At 28.1% G+C, this 26,226-nt stretch overlaps 3 protein-coding genes across 3 annotated transcripts; 1 reads left to right on the top strand and 2 right to left on the bottom strand.

Annotated features, from left to right (window-relative positions):
• Positions 1-1,810: 1,810 nt before the first annotated feature.
• LOC109598954 (uncharacterized) lies at positions 1,811-3,409 on the bottom strand. Its single transcript, XM_020014864.2, has 3 exons — positions 3,273-3,409; positions 3,092-3,211; positions 1,811-3,029 (listed from the first exon to the last, which is right to left on the bottom strand). The coding sequence occupies exons 2-3, from the start codon at positions 3,164-3,166 to the stop codon at positions 2,253-2,255; spliced, it is 852 nt and encodes a 283-aa protein (XP_019870423.1). The 5' UTR covers positions 3,167-3,211; positions 3,273-3,409; the 3' UTR covers positions 1,811-2,252.
• On the bottom strand, positions 3,386-16,874 carry LOC109598938 (E3 ubiquitin-protein ligase hrd-like protein 1). Its single transcript, XM_020014840.2, has 4 exons — positions 16,592-16,874; positions 15,451-15,630; positions 5,928-6,046; positions 3,386-5,025 (listed from the first exon to the last, which is right to left on the bottom strand). Exons 1-4 carry the CDS (start codon positions 16,686-16,688, stop codon positions 4,210-4,212), a joined length of 1,212 nt encoding a protein of 403 aa, XP_019870399.2. The 5' UTR covers positions 16,689-16,874; the 3' UTR covers positions 3,386-4,209.
• Positions 14,972-24,830, top strand: LOC109598939 (neuroparsin-A). Its single transcript, XM_020014841.2, has 4 exons — positions 14,972-14,990; positions 23,429-23,546; positions 23,840-23,963; positions 24,196-24,830. The coding sequence occupies exons 2-4, from the start codon at positions 23,479-23,481 to the stop codon at positions 24,316-24,318; spliced, it is 315 nt and encodes a 104-aa protein (XP_019870400.1). The 5' UTR covers positions 14,972-14,990; positions 23,429-23,478; the 3' UTR covers positions 24,319-24,830.
• Positions 24,831-26,226: the final 1,396 nt, after the last annotated feature.

The following is a 26,226-nucleotide window of genomic DNA, read 5'->3' as shown; positions in this document are numbered from 1 at the left end:
CTAAATAATTAGGATAGTACAAAAAATATTATTAATATTAATAATAATATTTATATACACGGAAAAAATAAAATTGTATTAAATTATTTTAAAAATGAATAAAAATTACTAAACTTACATTGTAATATTTAAACACTATTGGAACATTTTAAAAATTCATAATTACAAAAGTATATTTTGCAAAGGGTTATGTAATTTTTCATATACAGACGTTGGACTATTCAGTATACTATATAGTATTAAAATGTTTTTTTTATATTTTTGAAACTCATTTTCTCATTGTATTTACTTATTTGCATAAGTACAACTTTTTATCTCATATTTCAGAAACAGTTTCCATTTAATTGCTTTCAGTAGTGATTATTATGAGTAGTTCTCTTTTTATTTCTAATGTAAATTTTCGTTTACATATTATATTAAATGTTTAATTTCTATATTTGGAGAATTCTATTGAACGTTTCTGTTGATGCTAAATAATCTATATAGATGGCGTAACTATTACTCAGAAATTAAGTTTCATAAGGTTAAAAAAGTCCCTTTTAGGTGATCTCGTGAAAAGGAAAAACCTAGCAACGAATTTTTTATGAATTTACACAAAATAAAAATAAGAAAAAATGTATGCCATTTTATAAGGACTTTATATATTTTTTTTCTTTTCCAGGGGAATAAGTTTTAAGGGTAAACCTTTAATACTGCGTGTTTTTATTTGACTATTTTAGTTATGGTATTAGTTTTATGTGATTATTTATAATGAATATCAACCATCCGTATTGCAGAGGAAAGATGTAACATAATTATTTACTAAATGAATAAATGGCATTTTTACCAAGTTCTTGTTATTTTCTTATCTTTAATTTTTATTAATAAACTATGACAAAATCCAAAAAGTATACTTTGTTTTGTTCCCAAAATCCATAAAATTCATAAAATAAAAAATTGTACTGAAAAGAAAAGATGTTAATTTTTTCCTTCGAAAATATTCAGTTACTAGGTTTTTCCAACAAAAAGTATTAAAATTTACATTTCACTAGAATTTTTCATCTCCATCCATAAAACCATCAAATTTGTCTAAAAATATGAAAAAATAGCGGTCGAAAGAGAACATTAGTCTCTTTCGTCGCTAAGCAAAAACCTAGTAAAGTACTTGGGAGGTCCAGCCCAAATCCGATAAGGACTGTATAAAATCATAAATGCGAGGTATGATTGTAAAATACAAACAAAAACATCTCTTTGTTCGTAATAAACAATTCACATTTTTATATAGAGGCAAAATTTTAAATAATAGTAAGACCTAGAGTTACCTTGCAGGAGGAGACCAAGCAGTTATTATTATACTCTTTTCTTGTATGATATAGTAAATGTTACTGTAACATATAAGGGTCAGGATTTCATCTTCAACAGTCTAATAGCAGACCACCATCAGGTGATACGAAAAATAATTTTTAAGCCACGCATACAGTTTTTTTTACTGTTTTCTAATTATTCTGAATTTACAATTATATTAGTGCTATGTTTTTTCTATAACAAATTTTTGCTGATGGAGCTTATCAATATCATGAAACATCATGCTATTACCAGCAATAGTTACAAGTTATCTTGAGACATAAAAACCAGAAGACAGCAATATTTTTTCATACATGACTTATCACAAAACTTATTTTATATATCAGTTCGTGACTTAATCCATTTGTTAAGATCAGCATGTTTTTTCTTTTGGGCGCCTGTATTTGTTGAAAGTCTGAAAGTTTACGTATTCATAATTTTACCACTTAAATAATTAATTTAATTTATCGGTAAATTAAATAGATAATTAAGCAAATCATTTATTAATTCCTTGTTACAAAATTAATCCTTTCACAATAACACTAAAATTTTGACCTATTTGATATTAAACAGGTATGAGGCATTTACATGGTACCAAAATATTTTAAGTTGCTTCCAACGACTTTTTCAGAAAAATCTTCATTCATATATATTGTAGATTTCCATTATTACCAGCAACATCTTCTAGGTGTTATAGATACAATTTTCTCAGTTCTTAGGTTTATTGTGGCAGAATTTTTTAGGTCACCAATATTAAACAATTATTAAGATCAATTGTTTTCAACAAATCATCTTCACGACATCGATTCTAAAAGTTTAACTACTTTGTCCTGATTATTAAAACTGAGATTCAATATGTTATGAAATGGAAAACGTTGAGGAGGATGACCTGTCACACTAAAATAAGTAGATTGCGTTACTGGATGTGTTTATTTACTGCCATTTTCATCGAACGTTTGTTTACACAAAGGACAATAATGCGAGATCTTCAGACATCGTTTCAAACAATATGGATGGAACAAATGTTTACAGGGAGTAATCTTGGCACGAGTCATCTTGTTTAAACATACTGCACAAATGTCATCCCATTTTTGTATGTCCTCGGCTGTTGCGAACTTAAAACTGCAAAATATCTTCATGTCCGGAAGAATTAACTCCCAGTAATTATAGTAGATGTCTTTGATTTTCAAGTAAACTATGAAATAAGCGCTGATAATAATAAATGGGTAATATTCTGCAGCCGACGTGTACAATGTGATGCAAACTCCTGCCACAACAGCCAACAAATTCAACACCAAAGGAACATACATTTGTTCGAGACTGTTCATCATTTCCAATTCCATGTGTTCTACGGCACTGAGAATTATATCGAAGAAAATTTTTTCAGTGCAAATGTAATAAGTAAAAGTCAGCGTGTTGTACATCAAGTTCGGTTCGTAAGTGATGCCTTGTTCACGTAAACAGATTACGGCAACCATAGCCTTAAGCCATTCGAGAATTATCTTGCAAAACCATTTGAAAATATTTTTGTATGAAGGCGTCGTATCCATTGTTCTTCTGCCACTGGCACATATGCCTCTAATACTCTTTACAAAATATGCCATAACTGAATAGATCAAGTTTGTTGACAATGCCATAACCAATCCATAATTTACTTTTTTCTCGGGATTTTCCAGGAAAATTTGACATAATATGGAAAAACAAATCTAAAATATATATATATATATATGTTTTTAAACATGCTTTTCTTTGCAACTAGTAAACCCACCTGACAGGCGACTGAATAAATGTTTTGTGTTTGTTTGATGAAGAATTTTTCTAACGCAGCTAATAAAAATACCATATCAAAAGATTAAAATTTCTACGCAGCTTGAAGCAATAATCTAATCTGTAAAGTAAAATCTCCAATTAATAGACCTTAAAATCGCATTTACCCTAAGATGACGAACATTTTACTGGAATTTCTCTTGATTGACGGGATGACATTTCGCACCACACTACATTTCGGTAAAATCTTTTTATCTCAACTGTCAAATTTTGAGGTTTCTATAAATAATGCCACATATACAAAATAAATTTATTGACCATTAAAATTAGGCACATCATTCTTATATAAAATACCACTAACAAAAATCTAACCCTAAACAGTTTTATATTAGTTTGTATTAAAAACTAATACAAAACTTTTTGGTAAAAACTAATTAAACTAACTCGTCTGTATAAAAATACAATTAAACAGTCATACAATCTCCCATTTACGTATAAAAAATAAATACAAAGTTCAGTATTTATTGCTAATTGTTTCGGTCTAAACGAGTCAAAGTTAAAATTAAAATAAACACGTTAATACTGCAGCTATAATTAAACTATGAAAACAACACAAAAATTGTGGAATATCAAATAACAAATTAGCAATTAGTACCTGATAATGTTGATCTAAGACGCCGTTAAATAGTAAATAGGCTACCAGCGCTGTCAACTAAAAGTTATTTATAACTTTGGCACATTTTTCGCATTTTATATAACATATGTATTTGATTTTTAGAAATAAACAACCAGAAATAAATGTAGATATATTTTTTTAATAAATAAAGTAAAAGATAGACGCAATTGCACATGAATCGCTGAGTGGTATCATGGTATTTTTATTATTCCTACTCTATACGTATCACACTCACTTGAAAAGTTTCGATTTTATAGTTTTAGAATGGTTTACTTGAAACTATACATTTTTGTTTTTGTAAATATGTTTCCGATTTTGTTTTTACTTCACGAATAAATTTATTTTCAGAACGCTCATTTGAAATCAGTTATTTTCCATACAGAATGAGTTACAACCTCTTCCGTCCAAAACAATTAGCAAAAATCACCCAGAAAAAGCCTTAGTTAATGTACAAATGTGTATTCTCTTTTACATATCGGACAAATCATCGAATTATTTAAGCACTGTCTCAGACAATCCGCGTGGAACAAGTGATGACAGGGTGTGACCCTGGCACGTTCCATCGGACTGAGACACACGGCACAAACATCGTCGCAGTTAGCGATCTCTTCTTCCGTCGCATATCTGAATTTTCCCAAAACGGCCTGTTCATCTCTGAGCTTTTTCAACGAATTCAAAACCATGTCCTTCACTTTCAAATAGACCGTGAGGTAAAATGCCAAAATGGTGAACCTCAATTGACCGTAGAAGGTTAAGAACGACACCAAGATTGTCGCCAGGGTGACCGTGTAGTACCTCAAAATTACGGGGGCGTAAAAAGCTTCGAGTGCTTCCAGGCATTTTAGTTTCAGCAGGAGCAAGAAAGGTAGGAAAAGTTCCACGAACACTTTCTCGGTGCACATGTAGTAGGTCCAAGTTATGAGGGTGTAAAGAGCAGTTGGCTGGTAATGCTGCAAACCTTGTTCCAATCCAAACACCAGGAGCATAAACGTGACTGTTATAATGAATGTGACCGCTTTAGTCCATTCCAGAACAATTTTGGTCGCTGACATGGCTACGTGCTTAAGCTTACTGTGTTGCGTAATGGAGACAGTCATGCTCCAGTCCTCTTTTTGGATTAGCTCTTTAATGTAGCTCACGCAGTAGGCGATTACGTTGTAAAACATTAAGGTGTAGAGACCAGTGAATTTTTTCTGAGGACAGTTATGACCTCCGAAGTTGCACAGAAGGACCCTGTCACACATCATGAAGAAAACTAACTGCAAAAATAGAGAAATACCTTATTTAGCTTGTGTAAAAAATATTTAATGTTTATTTTCATCCATATTTTATGAATTTTATCACAGATAAAACTATCACATCTGAACTAGCTCTTTGTTGGATGTTTAGTATTGATTCATTTTTTTTTTAATCTATAAATTAAAATAATAAATTTGATTTTTTTATAATTTATGTATTGAAAATTAATGAAAATAAAATTATTTCAAAAGAACAAATGTATTAGGTGTCGTCCCATTAAAATATTATCGACACCTATTTATTTATTTATATGTCCATTATTACAAAACAATTAAATTTTGTAAACATATAATATTTAGAGAAGATACTCAAAATATATCATATTTACCCATGACATATTTATTGCATATTTTGACTAACCAGACTTATTGTCTTACAAAAAAGTTGATAATAATTATTTTGTCATCACAGATCTGTACCATGAACCAAATGAGTTGTTTGACAGAGATCAAAATAAGACATGGAGAGTACAAAGGAAATAATTGTATAAACCTTTGTGTTTAAAAAATAAATAAAAATTAAAATATGCAAGAAATTTTATCATTAGTGGGAACAATCATGGGTCAATCAATGTATGATATAATTGCTTCACCCAAAATTGCAGATCACACATTGGATAAACTATATTCAAAGATAACATTTAACAAAACATATTTATTTACATTAAGTGTATTTACAAAACCAAGGGAAAATTTCTAAATTCAAATCATATTCAAACAAGTCGGGCTCTCTGTTTTTCAGCGATACTACAATGGTAACAAATATTTGTGGACAAGCCAGAAAAACATGATTGCCCATAAACGTTCAATAAACTTTTGTGACTTGATGGTTGTTTAAATGTTGCAATAGTGGTAAATCTTACCTGTGTCGCTAAATTGGAAATATTGGACATTTTCATGAAAATTCTCTCGCACTTATCCAAGGGTCCGTAGATTTTACATATTATGGACCACATCGGTGTAGAATATTTTCGCAGCAGTTCTATAAGAAAAAAATCTTAATTAGAGTTATGCATAATAAAGTTATTTGTCTCGTTTACTAACTTAATGTTTGTCTTGCAACTCGGAAGTTATTTTCATAGACTTTATTATTGACTCTAAGAAAATAACCAGTTTATGTTAATAAAGCAACATTGATAACTCATCCCTTTATTGTCTTCTTAGTCAGTGACCGATTAAAAAACTAACAATAATTATAATTAACCGATGGGAACCACTAACATATGTATTTGCGATAAGCGGAAATTTAATAAACACGCTCAGTATGAGTATTTTCATAGTACCGCTCCTGCGATTAATCGAACTAAATTCTAGATTCTAGTTTACACCTCAGTGTCATGCAAGTTGACTAGATAATTGATGACTAAATGCACGTAGATAAGCAATTTGTTATTAAGAAATCGCAGTCTAAAAATAGACCACGTCTAGTTGATAATAGAAGACAGGAGAAGCCTCCGGGCGGCCGTTTTAATGAAAGAATTAACTGTGGCACTGTGGGACAGTACTAATAGTAACAACTAGCTTGATATTTCTAGAAAACAATAAAAAATGGAAAAAGTGAAACCAACTTATTTCATTGACAAAACTGGTAATAAAAAATTATTTTAGTAATAGTTCAGAAGTGATACATTTATTCAGTTGATAAAAATTTGGTTAATTTAAGGACTGTTTAGAACTTATTAAAAACTATTGATAATTATTAATAGTTTAAGCTAATTATATCTACAGATAGCACCGCATTTCTATAGCACAATTATATAATGAATTCAATTTGATTAGCAAACATTATAAATGAATAAATAATCTAGCAGATTCTTAAATGAGCTGTTAATGCATTTTTCATGGCTAATGCAACTAATTCATCTTTAATCATTTACAAGTTTAAGTTAGTTTACACATATTTTGAAATAGACGAGAAAACAAGATTTTGTATCACATAAGTATGTAAATTATCTAAGTATATTATAATTACATCTCCAATTTATCTCATAAGTTTACAAGTGTAACTTTAACTTATCAAAAGTAAGAACTTTTTTACTCTTTTATTTAGATGTCGCAATACAAGAATATTATGGATTGTTTTATAGATCTTTTTAATAAAAAATGGAGATTATTAATTTGTAATTTTATTATTTTTCACGTGTACAAGTAAATTTAATTCCACTCCTGTTAATATTAATGAATTAACTTATATAATATAATTGGTAATATTTTTATTTATATTGAAATATTTGAATAAAACTTAAAAAAAAACTATTAAAAATATACAAAAAATTAATTTCTTGTGTAGTTTTAAAACATACATTCAAAAAATATTATTCTAACTCTAATTTACCATATTTTTGAAATAGATGATTTTTAGAAGTTACTAAAAAAACTAGATTTTACTTAGTCAATTTTACCACATCAAAATAACTTTTTTAAAAATATTTTTTCTCTTTATTAAGATGTGACATTACGAGAATTACATTCTTAGGTTTATTTTAGGAACTTTTTAATAAAAATGTATGTTTTTGTTGTTTTAATTTATTAAAAAACACATATAGTGGCTATAAGTTTTTTTATTTATAAACAAATTTATAAATAAAACTAAAAGTACTACAATCTTTCAATTTTAATTTTTTGAGTGATAATATTCGGTCATGATTTATAATTAATTTATCATGTATTTTTAAAACAATTAATCTTTAAGAAATATTATTTTAACTCTGATATCCTGTAATTGAAAGAAATGATTTTAAAAAAATTTTGGAAGGGATTAGACGTCTCGAATAATGTTTGTCCCACAGTGCATCTGCTCTATCAATATCCCTACTCATTATCATTTGATAATTAAAAATTGTTTTGGACATGTCCCTCTTTTCCTTCCACAGCATCTAAATCCACGCGACGTCTCGGCCGCACATGCTCCAGATATACCCATTAACGGCTAGTTAACCGCCATTAATTTGTTAACTCATGATTAATTGCCACATGATTAGGAATATATCAATAATTACCTAATATTTCAATGTAAAGTAAATTTAACTGAGCTGAAGTAATAATTATAAATTTATATATACATATTTTGTATTGTACGTGTAACTTATTGGCGTAAAAATTTTGAATATATTTAAGCCTCACTTTCGCTTTCTCAATGACTCGAAGCGGAATAAGATTTTTCCCAGTCCTACGAGACGTCGTCTACACCAACAACAACAAATCACCATGCAATCATTCTTGTACAAATCAAAACAACTCATTAATTGTTATTGAACTCGAACGATTTTTTCAAAAAGATTATTTATTTATAACGGCGTTATTAGTCCAGATAATGTACTAGGAAACGTCCCTCTATTATTAGCAAATGAGAATAATTATTGTTTGTGTCAGATCCACTGGAACCTGCCGATTTAAAAAAATATTTTATAAATATCCCAAACAAGTCTAATCAACATTCTCGACGGGGATGACGATAATCTTCACTGTGCAGACATATCCTGTGTATTCGTTGCAGTCTATTAAATATCGCAATTAACTTTCGGATAGTACCACATCCTAAAAGCTATTCTGTGTAGGTGGTAACTACTGTGTGGCAGAATGCATTTCAATTGATTAGCATTAGTTACTTGCCTCTACTGTTTGTAGACTCCATTTTCATCAATTACACAACCTGCACAGAAAGTAGATACTAGAAACTCTCGAATGAATTTACGAAGTTCCATTCTATTTAAAAGGATCCGACGTTGCCAGATGAAAATGAACTGTAACAGTTCATTGCCAAATAGTTTTTCACTAAGGAATTAAGGAGTTTTAATTAAAGAATTGGACATTTGTAATATGCACTTTTTTGGCAATGTAAAATGTGATAATGTATTATTTATCTTCAAAATATATGTCAAATGTAAGTTTGTTCCTAAATATTATTTATAAAATTGTCTTACTTGAATTTATCTTTGTATACAATTTTACTAAAATTTGATGAGTTCCTTTTGTCGGCCAAAAATCCAATGTTTTTATTTTATTACAGCTTTCATATTTCAACAACAGCGAAGTAAATTATGCAGTTAGATTAAATTACTCATTCGAAATGTTGGGTATTTTGAACAGCTACTATAACATTTTTTATTCATATTTTGTAGAAGCACAATTGCTGCCACTGAATTAGGTCTGATCAATATTTTTTTCTCAAACTAAATTGTACATTTAAAATTATTTTGCTCAATTGACAGATAATAATACTGAACACATGTATTTCTTATTTTTCTATTAAATATTAAATAATTTTAACATCAATCTAATTTTCAAATGAAGTCGTTGATCTATTTCAAAGAGCCGTAAAGAGTTACTTCTGTTGTAAGAATTTAATTAAATAATTCTGAAAAATGTTATCTAATATTTTGATTGTAAAATTTTCCAATTAGTTACATTAGCATCAGAAAACACTTAGTTGGAAAGCATCACTCACCCGTTCCTTTCATCCAAATAAGTGAAGTTGTGTTAATAAATCTTTGTCCAAATGTTAACTTTAATAAATATTTTAAATATCAATATTTAAAAAGTAGAGTATGTTACATAATTAAGTAGAAAAAAATTAAAACGTTATTTTTTATCATTCACTTTTTGCAGTAAATTAAATTACCAAAATATTTCATAATCAAAATACTAGATTACAAGTTCTAATAGTTGAGTTTATAGTAAACAATTTACTTAATCTAAATTATATATTAAAAATCACTTTCCACTATTAGCAAAGAAATATTCAAAATTAATATTTCTTATTATACAACTTGAATCGAAGATTTTCTTAGTTATTTAGTAACTTTTAGATAAATAGTATGAAATATAAAAGAACAGAATAATTAAATGTTTACACAAAAAAAGTGAAAAATTTTCTAATGTAAGGTGAGATGGCTAAGATTATGGTCTAGTGAACAAGATTGTTAAAATTTTCTACCAACATCAGAACGTTGTTGTTGTTATTGGCAACAAATTAAAAATATTACATACTATTTTTTTCAGTTTAATTCATTTGAAAAATAGTAAATTATTACTGATTATTTTATTTTTAATGCAAAAGTTTAACTTTGAATAAAATTTGATTTAAAATTTATAAAGAAACTACCATCTGGCAATACTGCTGGCATAAAATAAAAAGCTTGTTGCTGTAAATATTATTATGTACATTTGCCAAGTTTTTTTTTATTATGGTCTAAACATATTTTTGTCCATTTTAAATCTAGTTCATAACTTTCATATATATTTCCATGATTTTTTTCATATATATACATATATATTTTTAACTGCATACGTGTCAACAATATATATATTTCCATGATTTTTTTCATATATATACATATATATTTTTAACTGCATACGTGTCAACAATCAACAAGTACAGTTGGATGGCCTTATCGAATTAAAAACGTTCATGTGGTACAAACTTATATGCGTTATATGCGTGTTGTTGACATGTCGACTTGTTCTGAATAATCGTATGTCAATGGTACTGGAGCACGTGCCTGTTATTTATGAAAACTGAAAACAAAATTATTTGCAACAAGTTCATCGTTTAGTTGTGTAACTGGCGGATCCCAATTGAAAACTTTCCCCGTAAAGTATATATATATAGTGACAGTGCCAGTTGATTTTCTTGGACAATTGATTTAAATTTATTTGCTACACACACCCATACATCCATAATAGACGTTTGGGAAGTGTCACTGAGCCTCCAAGTGATCAAAAACCTTATCGTTGGATATTCCAATTATTTTTTTGTCTGATATCAATGCATGTCACTGTTATCAACATTTTATCGAATCGGTAAAACACACACACGAAGAAGCAGATCCGTTTTCCGAACTTGACCCGCAGGTTAGAGTCTTAATAAACAAGTAAAAGCCAGTGCATGAAAAGTGGCGCCTCCAGAATATATCGGTCAATAAATCATCAACGAAATTTTAATGAAGGACCATCATTCTATTGAGGCCACTGGGCATTTGATTAGTTTTATCACGCGTGACGATAACATGTACCAGTAATTAGGACTTGGGTATTCCGACACAAATTACATTGAAAAACATGGAATAACTCATAATTTGAGAATAATGTTAATTTCGGCTTTTAACCGTAAGTATGGGTAGGTATGATACATAATTGGCACAGGTTTAATGTTTTGTACCAAAAAATGTATTGTACACCAAACTATAATTTAATAGATGTAATAATAGAGTAATGCTAAACTGGCGAATATCCTTTTAATTATTTCCAAATAAAAATGTAATTAAAGGTTTTTAGAAATACGACTAGAAGAAGCAATTTTCTACAAAATATTTAAATTTAATTGTGTTTTTCTTGTTTGTGTCAGGTATTATTAAATATACAAAAATTAGCAAAATGAAGAAATTATCTTATCGCATCTGGATTTCGAAATTTTTTTATTACAAATTTTATTCAATTTAAGCATTGAATAAATAGAATATGTTCAAAAAACTAAATAAAACGAGCTAAATAGTTGTACCTAAGTTATTGTGAGTACTGGTATTAGTCAGGGAAAAATATAAGATATGTACACCAAAATTACTCACTATATCCGTTTTAACAGTTTCGTCTAAAAAATAATTTTCAATGCTGAATATTTGCAAAAATTTAAGTACGTGGTAATATTAAAATGAACACAAAAAAGATAAAAATTATTGAAAAGAAGTGGTTCTTAATTAAATTAATTTGCCAATGGATTAACCCTCCATTTTATTTTATTTTATTTTATTTTATTTTATTTTATTTTATTTTATTTTATTTTATTTTATTTTATTTTATTTTATTTTATTTTATTTTATTTTATTTTATTTTATTTTATTTTATTTTATTTTATTTTATTTTATTTTATTTTATTTTATTTTATTTTATTTTAAAAGGCACGGTCCTGTAGTATAAACTTAAGCCTTTAAAACCTTTGACTCCTATTACCGGTTCCAAAATAAAGAGGAACCTCAAAGTATGCCACAATCTACCTTGCGATAATTGTCAGAAATCAGAAATTTTGTAATCCTCGATTACATCTAGACATTTTTTCAAATAATTAAAATTAAATAATGTGAAAGATTTAAGACATCTGATAGGTTAAATTTTAGAACAAATAAAATCATCTAAAAATTCGCTAAAAGTAGATCCGGCTCTGTATTGGAACCATCACAATGTAATCATGAAGTGTTTATTGTATTTTTAAATTAGGAGCACTAGACAATGTAATGTATGCAAATTTTATGAAGATCATGACATAAAATTACTCCATAATTTAAAATTTAAAAATACTGCAAATGTTAACAGTGTGCTACCAAACTTTTATAACTTATCAAGAGCTATTAATGATGATGAGTTTTGAATACATTTTTAATGATCAGTCTCTTAAGTGAATAATTATACCACAGCTTCCTCAAGAACAAAATTGTTGATCACAAATTAAACATTTTATATTTTATGATAAAAATTTATTAACGCTTTTTTGTACTTAATTACTTTTCTTTCCTTTTTATTTTGTGGAATTTTTTAAAAAAATATTATCAATCATTCAATTAAAGAAGTTGAGAAGGAGATATACAGTGTTGTTCATTTGAAAGTAGGACACCCCATAAAATTTGTATTTGTTATCGGATTTTGACTTTTTTTTCAATTGTAAAGCATGAAAATATATAAATTGTCACGTTTTTTTAGTCCAACGCTGAAACCTAGATGGTAATTTTTAATCAATGAAAATTTAAGAATTTATACAACAATTTTTTATAGAAAATCTAAGTACCCTCTGAAAAAGGTGTATGTCAAATTTTATTAAAAAAGTATGTAATTCATAATTTTGTGGAAAAATTAAAAATCATATTATTTTTATAAATTATTTTTTATTCAAATAGTCTTTCGAATAAACTGTCAAAAATAGCACATATTTTGTAATTTTCAAAAATACTGAAATACTATACTAATAATATTATACTTATAGTAACGTAACACTTTTAATACCCAAATTTTATTTACTTCCACGAATCCACAGTTGAATTCAACGTGACAATGTTTCTCAATTATTAATAACTTACGAATTTTAAGTAATATTGTAAGTATACTACAATATTCCAATATCGTTGAAAAATAAGATAATTTGTACCATTTTTGTCAGTTCATTTCATAACTAAAAAAATAAATTCCTACGAAGAATATGATTGTGCGTAATTCTTTATGTTATTTAATATATACCTATTTCAGGGGGTGCTTAAACCAGTAGTGTAGTTAAATTTGCTATAAAAGTATGATTTCTTTGACTTTCATGTTTATAAAATTACCCTGTAGGTTTCGATTTTGGGCCAAAAAACGTGACGTTTTGTTTATAAGTACAATGTATAATATGTACATATTTTAATGCTTTACAAATGAGAAAAAATGTTTGTTAAAATACAAATTCTATGAGAGTGTCCCGTTTGAGCCACACTGTATATATAGGACCAAATATTGCGTATAATTTTTTACCGCTAAAACTGCATTTTTACTTACTTTATCAACTTGAATTATTAAATAAAATTTCGCTAGAATTCAGTATACAGGAGTTTCTGATGGTGTTGAATTTAAATAGGTACTTGTATTTGTGTTTGTGAGGTATGTTCAATATTTTGCAACTAGTATCTGGTCATTTTATTCAGATATTTTATGTTAGTCAATTAATCTCCGGAGAATTTTATCTAATATTTTAATAATAAAATTTTCCAATTCATTACATATACCATCAAAAAATATTTGACTGGAAACCTATTCTTTAAATCCAATAAGTCAACTTATTTAAAGTTAGTTAAACAATGAATAAAAATTTAAAACATAGTATTTTTTTAAATTAATAAATTGTAGGCTAATTTCTAAAAAATACCATAATTAAAACATTTAATAATAAATTAGAGTAAGATTATGGACTTCATCAGCTTTTAACATAAGTACATTTTTTTACAAAAAAAGTAAATAATAAAATATTTAAATAGCAAAGATAAACAAACTAGCATAATTACTATTTTTTAAAATATTTCAATTCAACGCTTTTAAAAATCCTTGTACACCATATTTTATGAAAATTGTGTAATTCTTGTGAAAAAAATGCAGAAAATTTAAAAAATAAGTATATTTTGGCACACTATGTCCATATTGCTGAGAATGTTTAGTCTAAGATTAACGTAATATTTTAGTAGTAAGAATTACTTGGCATTATATAAAACCACCCGATGGAAAAAAAATTATTTTAGAATCGTCCACATTAATGTAAATTTATCAGACCAACTTAATGTAAATTATTCAGACTAGTACATTTTTAATATTATCAAGTAACTTGACTGATATTTTCATTTGACTAAGCTCGCAATGAAAAATAAAAAATACTATAAATATCACTGTCATCACAAAACGGTAATTATCCTCATTTGACGATAGTACTTTGGAACTATAAATTCGCATATGTCGTTTTTAAGAACATTCAATAATTTCTAAATATTAAAGTCACTGAACCTTCAGTCGGAAAAATGCTTCATCGACAGGTCGACCTTATCCTAAATTCGTGTACAGTTGAAATAGAAAGTTGGTAGGTAATTCCCGGAGATAAATTTAAAGAAAACGAAAATCCTTAGGCCGTACCAAATCATATATAAATTAATAAGCCAATGCAGTAATAGTCTTATTCGCCACAATTCCTTAGATTACTTCATTTACTAAGACATTGATTAGATTTCGTGCTGTCCTGTGTTTTTCCTGAAAAAATTAATAATTAATTTTAAATTAAAATATTAATTAAGTTTCACAAGACATGACAAGAGATCTACACTTGGTAACGGCGACGGCGAGGGCGTCATTTTGATATAAAATCGGATTTTTCTCAGCGTAATACATCATACTTTTTTAGTTTATACACCACAACACACCTAAGGGTAAGCAACAATTAATTAATTATTTATTTAGATTATAAACAAATTAATAATTGTTTACAAAAACCTATTTTCAATTGGTATCAAATTCATTGTAAATAGGCGTTATTTACTAATTTCTAGATCAATTTCGAATTACGTCAGAGTACTTGTAAATTGTTCTGGCGCTGGTCCACAAATTCAATTTTAACTTGTCTATTGGACAGCTCAAACACACTTTTGTTTATATAAACCCACGTGTATTTACAATTTCGAAAGTGGGACACATTTTATCTTCTCCCAATTTTTTTAAAAACCATGAAAAATCCATTTTACGAGTTACAAACGAACCCGCGGTGGTAATATAATATTGCGGTAAAAAGTAATGAACCCTTTGAGGTTTCCGAAATGGTTCTCCGGTTTATTGTTGTTAATTGCCATAAATCAAAGTAATGGACTTTGAAATCGCATATATTAGTCATACCTGGTGCTTTAGCAGCAATATGTCTGAACCAACGGACGGGGTACTTGTAGTTGGCGGATATCATTAATGGAAGTACTAAGAAAGAGTACGTCGCCACACACCATCCTCCAAGGCTGACCAGCAATGGAGAATGTCCTCGTGAACAGTAGGGCAGTAAAAACAAAACTGAGAGAAGACAAACTGAAAAAAATATACATATTAACTTTCTATACAGTGCTTAATTGCCAATATTAATTCGTTTGCAGTAACTGTACTTTTTTTATTTTATTTTTTAGCTATCGTAAACTTGTATAAATTGGTTTATTTTTGTGACTGATCTTTTGCATAATTTTGTAGATGATATATTTTTTCCTCAGATTTTCAGATTGTATGATTCTAAATCAGACTTTTCTATATTTTTTAATATTTTATTTTAACGACCAACTAAATTTCGTAAATTATCAGCATAATTTAAGATTATTTTTTAAACAAATTAATTAAATTCTCAGATTTTTACTGTTCATTTTTCAAATAAATTATAATTTAATTTTAAAAATTAAATTTTGTATTTAGTAGCAAAAATAATGCACATAATTTTATTAGCGACAATCAATATTTTCAATTTTTATTTAAATACTTTACTTTAACAATTAACTAAAATTTTGTAAACTACGAAAACTTAAAAACAATCCATTCTTCGCCAAAAATGTACTTCATCCCTTGGGAGAATTTTGCACAAAAGCAAGAAGCTATTTTAGTCTGCAATAAATTCAACTGACTCATAAGCATTCACACAAAAAATATATTTTTTTAGAAAGTTACATTTCATTTCAATTTTAAATAATCTAAATTTGTTCAATCAAAAGAATAGAGGAACAAATATATTGTAATAATAATAATAATTAATATTACTGTTGTAATATTTTGAAATTATATCTTACGCATGATTTTGCAGGTATTTTTATAAAAAATAATAATAAAATTTAAGAATATTTTTTAAACAATTTAATGAAACTATCAGATTTTTATTGTTATCAAAAAGTGTGCTAAAATATTGTTTTTTCAGATGAAGTAAAATTTATTTTTAAAAATTAACGTATATATTTAATAGTAATAATAATGAACATAAAAATTTATTGGCAACAAAAAAAATGTCCAATACCTGTTTCGGCAATTTTTTCATCCCTGACCTCAGGATCCAGCTTGGGAATGCTGTGAAGACTTCTAAGTCTTCCACGCACTCTTGTTATCATTCCCATTTTAATTCACCACAAACTTTCTTAAAAACGTTAAAGAGTGAGTTTTCAAATTGCTGCACTTGGGGATCACCTCGATAGCGCACTGACAGGTCGGTCGCACTGAAAATTGGACACGTAGCAATTTGCACAGTCAGGACGAAAATAGACGTTTCAGGAGTTTTTGAACTTGTACTTTCTTTGTGTGTAGCGTGTGTGTTTATTCGGAATTTTTTAGGTTTATTCATGGTTTTGTGTGCGAAAAACGTATTTCACCCGGTGGTGGGGGTCAACTAATTTTAGATTTACAGTACCGTGGAAAAAACAGATCGCAATTTCATGTTTGTTATTGATGAAAAATAAAATACACAGGAAGACAAAGTCATGTGAATTAATTTTCAGACAATGTTGATTGATTCATCCATTTCGAGAGGGATTTATTTTTCCCAATTTTTCAAAATGTGCGTTTTACCTAAATTTTTATTAATTTTTTTTATTGGATCACACCAAAAAATTCTTATTACATTTGCAAAGAAATATTTTAAAGCACAAAGGAAAACCTTGGGCAATTCAACTAAAATTTTCATTTAAAATTCTTGACCTCAATAATAATGGGGTAGCACTGACGGGAGTTCAAATTGATCTTTTACGTCAAGTCGAGCCTTTTTGGCGTGTTTACTGATGACACGTTCTCTTAAACACATGCAGGCAAGAAAAATAGTTATTTTTAAATAGATGTAAACATGTTTTTCCACCAATGATCTCGAACACACGCCTTTCATGCAAGCTTGTTTATTGTTTTTAGATCGGCATCTTCGCATTTAGATCCGTTCTTTTCTTTTTCGAAAATTTCAATAACATATTAATAATAACACAATGTATTTTAGAGGAAGTAATTTTATTTTCATTAGAATATAAGTACTAATCAATTAAAGATATAATACATAATAATCATTTTCTTAAAACTTAAAATATTCACCTAAACTACCCATTATGCACTGTCTATTTCGTATAGTATTATAAACAATATTTTGCATATTAGAAATTTACATATACTTTAAATTTCATTTTATTTCTAATTCGTGTAATAATCTATAAAATATATAATTTAAAAAATGAATTCACTTTTTATATTAATTTAAAATTTTTGTACATTTTGAAAATAAAATATCTAAAATATTTATTTTTTAAAATAATATGTGATTACAAAATTACATATTTTTCACTAAGGTTCATCAGTAATTAATAAAATATATTCTATTTTGATATTAATTTAAACTCTTCTACATTCTACAAATATGTAATATATTAAAAATTATGTCATTACACATATTCATATGTTCATTTTTTCTTATAATACTTTATAAAAAATATATATTTTTAAATGCACGCATACATACATTTATATAATAATTTAAATTATTTGAGCATTTAAAAAATAACATATCTAATATAATAAAATGTTACAAATTTTTGTGGATAATAATTGATTGATAACAATTAATGCAATTTTTTATTTTTACAGATATATTTTATAAAATCCGTGGTGTAAAAACAATATTTAGATTTTACTTTATTTGTAGTTGCCAGTTATATATTTCTAAGAAAAAATAACAATGATAGAAATGATTTCTCGTCTTTCTTAACAATCTTATTGTGTACATTTTGATTTTTGTTCTGTTTTTTAGATAGTTAATAGAAATAAATTGTGAGATTTGTATTGAGGACCAATTTAAATAAATTAACTAGTTTTAGTACAATTTATTCAAATTTTAGTTTATTTATATTATAATTATAATATACTTAATAGTTTTGACCAATATTCTTTTACTTACCAAACCTAACAAAATTTTATTTAGATAGATTTAATTCTAATTGAATTTAAATAAAAAAATTTTTAGTAAAATGAACAAAATGTAATAAATTATGTTTCGTTAAAGCAAATCAAATAACTTGAAAATCTAAAGATTCTATATTGTGGTAAAAATATTTAATTATTAAATTGTTATTATAAATCCTTGTACCGTTTTTTAGAAAAAAGAGAATAAATATTTACTGTGATCTAATTTCTTCCGGTTGAACGAGATGTTTTTGAGATTTTTAAATGGTCTTGAAACAATTATCTGTGTGTTGAAAACAGTTACTTGTGTATGCTTATATTATTTTTATTTTGGCACCATCATAAAAATGCATTCGTTATTTTTAAAGTGAACATGCGAATTGCGAAAACTTTTCGGTTACTGAATAATATTCGGACGAGACACTAAAAATTGTGACACGTGTACAAACTTAGTTTGGTACGATTCTTATTTACGTGTTCGGTGGGTTAAATTTATGAATTGAATTGAGTTTTTCTGAACAAAGATTTTCGTCTTATTTGTAGGTAGTGTGTTGTATAGTAAGAGACGTCACAAATTGCATGTGTTTGACCACGTAGGTTTTAGTTTATTCACAGTCGTGTGTTCTGTTGAACCTACACGATAAAAACATTTTTATGCTTATGTTCTAAAATTAATTTAATACTGACTAAAAATATTGAATTGCACCTACCGAAAATATCACAGCAAATCTAAAAATATTCACGAATTATCACCTGACTACAACAAATATTTCTGAGAAAAATAAGCGAAATATATTTGTGAATGATGGCGACTAAAATCGTGTTTACTATATCATAGAGATAATAATAGGATTTAATAATGAGACCGCAATGTTGCGGGTGATTCAAATCGGGAAATCGTGGAGGCCCGGTCTTGTGCAAACGGAACTTGATTTTGTTGGAGTAGGTAATGAACCAAAATATGATTACGTCTTGTTTTGTCGAATCATGGTCAACAAAACTGATTTTGCTTATGTTATTTTTTTTTAATGTAATTCAAAAACAGAAATACATACTGCTAATATTTATACTGTTTATCAACATTGCCAGTGATGCAATTATAAACTAAATTCAATATAAATTATTAAATTAATGTAAAATAAACGATGATATATGTACTGGAGATATTTTTAAAAAAATTAAAAATCAAATCTCCCGAAAAAATTGAACTTTAACAATTACGCAAGTTTCATTCACAAACCACATGATTTCTTGTTTTGTTTTGTGCCCAATAAACAGGTCTCGTACTGAAAAATAATAACATTGTAATTTGTTATTCACATATACAAACAGAGGTCTATAAACAATTAATCACTGATTAGTAACCAGACTATCTATTAATAGTCCCTGTCAGAAATTCGTAGACTTTTCTACGAAAGACGTATTAATTCGAACACATAAAATCTATTTTAAGTATATTCTGTTATCAGGTGCAATTATCATTTATCACAAAGTTAGTCATTTTATTCGGTTTTATTAAATTAACTCCAAATTAATTTGCACTCATACAAATAAATACTTTTAACAACATTTAGTGGTTGATAAATAAATTAATGTATATATTATATTTAATGTTTATTCATGACATTGTATTGTCCAAGCCAACATGTTTTGACTAACCTGATAAAACAAGAAAATTCATATTAAGTAACAGGTCTGCACCACTTAAAACGATAATGTTATGTATAAGTATGTATATTGTGTGTTTACATAAGAAACAAATTATATTGATAATTTGTTATTTTTATGGCAGCGTCTCATGAACCGCATTTCTCGGGGGGTCGACCGTGTAATCTTCGGTCATTTATCACCAATTAATAAAGTCTCTGATTTATTTTTAATTTTTTGATAAAGTGCCTTCAACTAATCGTTTTCGAATAACATAATAAATTAGATGGAACATAAAAAACAAATTTTATTTCAACTTATTATTACATTACTAAAACAAACAAGATACAATTACTATCTGAGCTGACCCTAATAAAATTATTTTTCATTAAAAGAAATTAAGAGAACAAAAAAAAATCAATTTTCAGGAATATACAATAGTTATGTTAGTTTTTTTATAGGCAGTTTTTAAATTGAGTGACGTTGCAGGACAATCAACTATTAGCTCACAGCTTCCCCTGATAAACTCTTAAAGTTCAATGATAAAAATACATATTTTGCATGGGATTATTTTATAAATTTATTTTTAATTCCTATATTCACACCTCAGGAATCACATAGAAAAACATAACAAGCACTTCTTGATTTAACGTCTTCTTAACATAAACAGTTATATTTTTGTTAAAATTTTACTAGATTCTATTCTTATATAATACTTATTCATAGATTACGGTCTATTGCGAGTAGAACAAAAGGTTATAAGCAAAGTGATTGTAATTAAGACTTACCATTGTCCATCGCCTTTCCGTCTAATCATAATAAAAAACAAATTATTACATCAACAAATAGCAGAATCTAATAACATAACAAATGTAAATGTAAGTTCTTTTTGTTAAATATCCTTGATTTTGTTAATTTTTTTGCATCTTATTCTGCTTAATGAATTGGTTCCTTTTGGCATTGAATTGACATTACCAATTAAATACTATACATGTGAGGTACTGAAATAATATAAGATGACTTTTACATATTCCATCCTCCAGTATAAGATTATGTTGTTACAATGACCACAATTAATATATTTCATCTATATCCTGTTCCTACTCAAAGCTTAAAATCCTGTGTTGGGAATGATTTAATAAAAAAACTCCGATATAAAATTTCGTGTAAGATTAGAATTTTAGGCATTATAAACTAGTAAAATCATAATCATCAATTTAAAAAGATGCCATTTCTAATTTCTGCTAGTAAATCTAAGTCTTGTGTATATATGTATATGAGTGGTGCAATGGTGGGGACCTGAGTGATAAAGCGTGTTATGGAAAAGTCAATTTGAGTCAGTCTTGGGTCATACCTTGGGCTCACTGGCTGCGAAACACTCTTCTAGAATGTGATGCCCATTCAGCAACGAGGCTACATTTTCAAGTGCTTCAAGCCGTTGATTGTTGTTGTTGGATCTGCGGGTGTCGCATTGTGGAAAGGGACTGTTTTCCGCTTTTTATACATATACATAAATATATCCTTTTTAAATTTTGTGATAAGTTAGATGTGGAACAAAAGTTTTTGTGATGTTTGGAAGATTGTGGCTGTGTTATCTAATATAAATTTATGGACCTTGCCATACGAGATTGTCAACACTAAAAATACTTTAAAACAGGTACATGGATATTAGTGTTTTATAATTCCGGTGCATTAGTGCACGTTATCTTCTTAGATAAATAGTCCGGTCAAAATATTTGTTTCCATTATCCGGACTAATTAATATACTGTCGTTTAATTTGATACTAATATTTGCCTTCTTATAACATGTAATTACCATAATTAGGGAACAATTTACTTGTTGTTGAAAACATTTTTATAACAAATAGTGCATCTACATGTGTACAATTTAATTCGTCGAAAACGACAGAGAAAGGTACTATTGTGGTCACACTTTATCCTTAAAATTATAGTTTAGAAAGTCCTACTTTACTTCCGAATGCTAGTTTGCGCGTATTAAGCTCGTTCACAAAAATTTAAGGGCTCCAATGCTCCTTCTTCAGCTTCTTTAGATACATAGACAGACATATATGTCTAGAGTAGTTGCCAGCTAGCAAAATGTGTCTCTTCATCACAAACACATGCACGCATTGTAGCATTATGTATTTTTAAAGGACTTTGCGTTGAGATAAGCGCATGTTCTGTGACCGATTGTTGATGCTTAAGCAGTGGAGAACAACAGAGTAAAAATTTAATCGGTGAACTATCACGACGAAGTAGAACAGGGCAGCTCCATGGCAGCTAGAAAAGGAATCGCGAAAACAGTAAACAACATCGTAACAGATATTTTTGCTTTCATCTTGCGGTATTCAAGGCGATTAGCCGTCAAGTTATGTCAAGTGCGGATTTTTTGCGATCGCGGTCTTTAATAAATTTGGGATCGATTTCTGTGACATTCCGAGGATCAAAGAAGTTTTGTTTTATTAATATAAGTACATTACATTGAATTTTTAATAAAAATACATTATACATTTATTACATAGTATCAACAATTAATGAAATAAAAAACTATATTTGTTTTTAATTAATTATGCTACATTAATATATAGAATTGATAAAAATAAAAAAGAAAAGATATTTATCCAGTAGAATCACATAAAAAAACACAACTCTTGCATAAACAGATTCAACAGGTATATTTTTGTTGAAATTTCACTGGATTCTATTATTATATAATACTTATTCATAGTTTACGGTCTATTGTGAGTGGCACAAAAGGTCACTAGCAAAGTGACTGTAATTAAGACTTGCTATTGTCCATCGCCTTTCTGTCTAATAATAATAAAAAGAAACATATTATTACATCAACAAATTGTAATCACACTCAGATTCTAATAATATAACAAATGTAAATGTAAGTTTCTTATGTTAAAGACCCTTAATCTTGTTAAAATTTTTGCATTTTATTCTACTTACTGTACTTCTTTAATGAACTGATTACTTTAAATTGACATTACCAATTGCTTATTAAAGATGTTAGGTTCCAAATTAATATAAGATGACTTTTTTCACATATATTAGATATATTTTTCAGTGAAATCGTTAAAAAATGAATATTGTAAATAAGAAACATTTATTTTTTATTAATTGTGTTACATTAATAGACTGAATTGACAAAAATAAAGAAAAAGATAATTATCCAGTAGAATTACATAGAAAAACACATATTTCTTGACTTTTTGTTGAAATTTCACCGAATTCTGTTATTATATAATACTTATTCATACTTTTATTTCAGGACAATCCCTCGCTGTTTGGAAGTCGATATCGAAGGCATTTATCTGCGATATGTATCGTTTTCCTCTAGTCTCCATAATTCTGACTGTTGCTATTACATTAAGCGTATTCCATGAAGCGTAAGTATTGTACAATGTTTTAATAAATCTGTAATGTATTGTTAAAATCATTTTCACCTTTAAACAACAATTGCCGACAATCCCACACAACAATTAAAGATGTAATTATATTTTAATTACAAGCCTAAGGCAGTAGTAATAAAATTGTCTTTACAATTTACTGTATTTGTAATTAAAGGAAATGTTATGGGAAGACTCGAGAAATCCTTGAGCCAAATACCATAATAAATTGAGTGTATGCGGTTGCTTGAATTAAGACAACGAATTGCAACAAAATAATTGCTTTTTTGCAGGAGTTGCGGTTCAATTAGCATTAAGCCCTGCCGTCCATGTATCAACGACTGCGACGACAACCCCCCAGATGAGTGCCCATGGGGTGAAAGCAGAGACGACTGCGGCAGGAGAGTGTGCTCGAAGGTGAATATTACTTGTCTGTCCGGTGCGATATAAATGCTGTGGATGTCGATAATATTATTCTCGTGTACTTCATCCGCAATTAATTCTCTTCAAAGTCGAATAATAAATTTTAATACTATACAATTTGTTCTACAATTGCTACGACTCTGCAGCAAATTAATCAATAACATTCAGAATATTAAACTCTACATATAAAATAACACACCTGTACTAAATTATCTGGTTGTTTCAGGGACCCGGTGAGAGATGTGGAGGATACAGCAACGCGTTCGGCTCTTGTGGTGAGGGTCTAACATGCCGTCCTTACGACGAAAAATGCCATGGTTGTTCCCTGATCACCTTAGACTGTTTCTAGACTTAACCATAAATTGTGATCTCATACTTCCAAGCGTCAGTATTACAACTTTGTTCGCCCTTTATTATCCACGCCATTATGTGATTTATTTGCTGTTATACAGTGAATGCAGATGATTCAAGTTCTGGCTGATTCCCCACGTGATATAGTACTAAGTTGTGACTGTTAACATTTGTTAGTATTAGGGCTGTGGTGCAGAGGTAAAACCTCTACATTGCAGTTATACTTATTTACTTGTATAGTGATTTGTAATACACACTCCTTGACTTAACGTCCTCTTGACATAAACAGGTATGAAATTTTTGTTGAAATTTCGCTGGATACTATTATTATATAATACTTATTCATAGATTGCGAGTGACACAAAAGGTCACTAGCAAAGTGATAGTACTTGTATAGTGATTTGTTGGGGTGGATGCCTTTTAAAGATGTTTGAATCTCTACATATATTTATTTTAGATTTATTTATAGTATATTGACCGACTACATACAAATGAAATTTGTACATTCCACTTTGTTGTCTTATTTTATATCCTTGTAAATTACCTCTTATATAACACCTTTCTTACTCCAGCTTTGATTTTATACAAGCAAAATCAATAAAACAACAGTTCTAACAAGACGTGATAAAATGAAATGCTTTTTCTTTAATGAATTATTTAAGATGGGTTCATGTTGCATGAGAAATTCATCACGTCATTCATTAACATACACATACGTACTTTCAGACTTAAATTATCATGTGTCACACATACTTAAAAATCTTAAGATCTTAAGTTTCAGTAACGATATGTTTGCTCATAAAAATCATATTTAAAACATATGTTTGTATGTATATTATATAATACATTATATTCTATTTCTCTCTGAAATGCTACAAAATATTCATAAATAGAAACTCATTATTTAGAGGAAAAAAATTAATTCGGTAGGTTCTCCACTGGTGCCGTGATTGCGGTCTTCACCGTTGATAAAATCAAAAAAAAAAAAAATATTAAACTAGAAACAGGATTGTGAAATTTGAAAAATGGCAGACTTTTGAAAAAAAATGTCATCCAAAATTACAGTTTTTAACAATCGAAAAATTGAAAAGGAAATGTAGTTTCAAGAAAAACGCATTTAAAGATAAAATGACTGATTTTATTGTTACGTTACTTCACCTTCCACTTTTTTAAAAAGCACCTCTTTTTCGTGTTGCCTCGAAAGAGGCATCTCAATTTTTTTTACAAGTTTTACAGATCACTAAATTGCTAATTACATAAAAAGCTGAATAAACTGAATAATACAATATCTATGAGGTGGATCAATTACAATATTCTCATCATTACAATCCGAATAATAACACTGGTAAGGTAATCGAAACTTGAGTGGTTACTATTTGGAAGGCAGTAACTCAAAAACTATGTGGTGATGTTCGTTAAAAGGTTTTTATTAAATATATTGAATGTTAGTTCAACATGGACCCCTTCTTCTCTCATGTGTATTGAAGATTGTTTGATTAATCAAAAATTGCTCGTTAAAAGTCTTTTTTAGATAAATGGAGTTCAAATAATACCGTTTAGTTTGACGTTGAGTTACACAGACAGCAAAACTGAGTATTATTGTACAAATGCTATGTTATTCAACAATTTTAAGGGCATTTATTTCTTCAGCGGGGCGGAGACTTTTAGGAAAATTTTATATAGGAATCCTTTACGTTGATTTTGATTCAAACAAATTTTTTGGTTTAACCTTTTTATTTCAAAATAAAACAACAATAAAATGCAATAATTTGTTAATATCGGGCAAACATAATTAACAACAAGCATATACTTTATGTTCTTCAACTTATCTCTTTGAGTTGATACTATATATAATAATAATAATATAGATATATTTTTTCCACTTGGCGTTTTAATTGTTCCAGCA

Source organism: Aethina tumida, chromosome 1 (genome assembly GCF_024364675.1).
Source record: "Aethina tumida isolate Nest 87 chromosome 1, icAetTumi1.1, whole genome shotgun sequence".
In the NCBI taxonomy this organism is placed as follows: Eukaryota; Metazoa; Arthropoda; class Insecta; order Coleoptera; family Nitidulidae; genus Aethina; species Aethina tumida.
Note: the sequence above shows the minus strand (reverse complement) of the source record. Positions and strands in the feature narration are given on the sequence as shown.

Excerpts from the sequence above, each read along its gene's own strand:
- LOC109598954 (XM_020014864.2), bottom strand. The coding sequence starts at position 3,166 with ATGGTATTTTTATTAGCTGCGTTAGAAAAATTCTTCATCAAACAAACA. Across the intron at positions 3,030-3,091 it reads TTTATTCAGTCGCCTGTCAG|ATTTGTTTTTCCATATTATG; the intron begins GTGGGTTTACTA and ends TATATATTTTAG.
- LOC109598939 (XM_020014841.2), top strand. The coding sequence starts at position 23,479 with ATGTATCGTTTTCCTCTAGTCTCCATAATTCTGACTGTTGCTATTACA. Across the intron at positions 23,547-23,839 it reads TTAAGCGTATTCCATGAAGC|GAGTTGCGGTTCAATTAGCA; the intron begins GTAAGTATTGTA and ends GCTTTTTTGCAG. Across the intron at positions 23,964-24,195 it reads GCAGGAGAGTGTGCTCGAAG|GGACCCGGTGAGAGATGTGG; the intron begins GTGAATATTACT and ends TGGTTGTTTCAG.
- LOC109598938 (XM_020014840.2), bottom strand. The coding sequence starts at position 16,688 with ATGGGAATGATAACAAGAGTGCGTGGAAGACTTAGAAGTCTTCACAGC. Across the intron at positions 15,631-16,591 it reads TGAAAAAATTGCCGAAACAG|TTTGTCTTCTCTCAGTTTTG; the intron begins GTATTGGACATT and ends TATTTTTTTCAG. Across the intron at positions 5,026-5,927 it reads TTTCCAATTTAGCGACACAG|TTAGTTTTCTTCATGATGTG; the intron begins GTAAGATTTACC and ends CTATTTTTGCAG.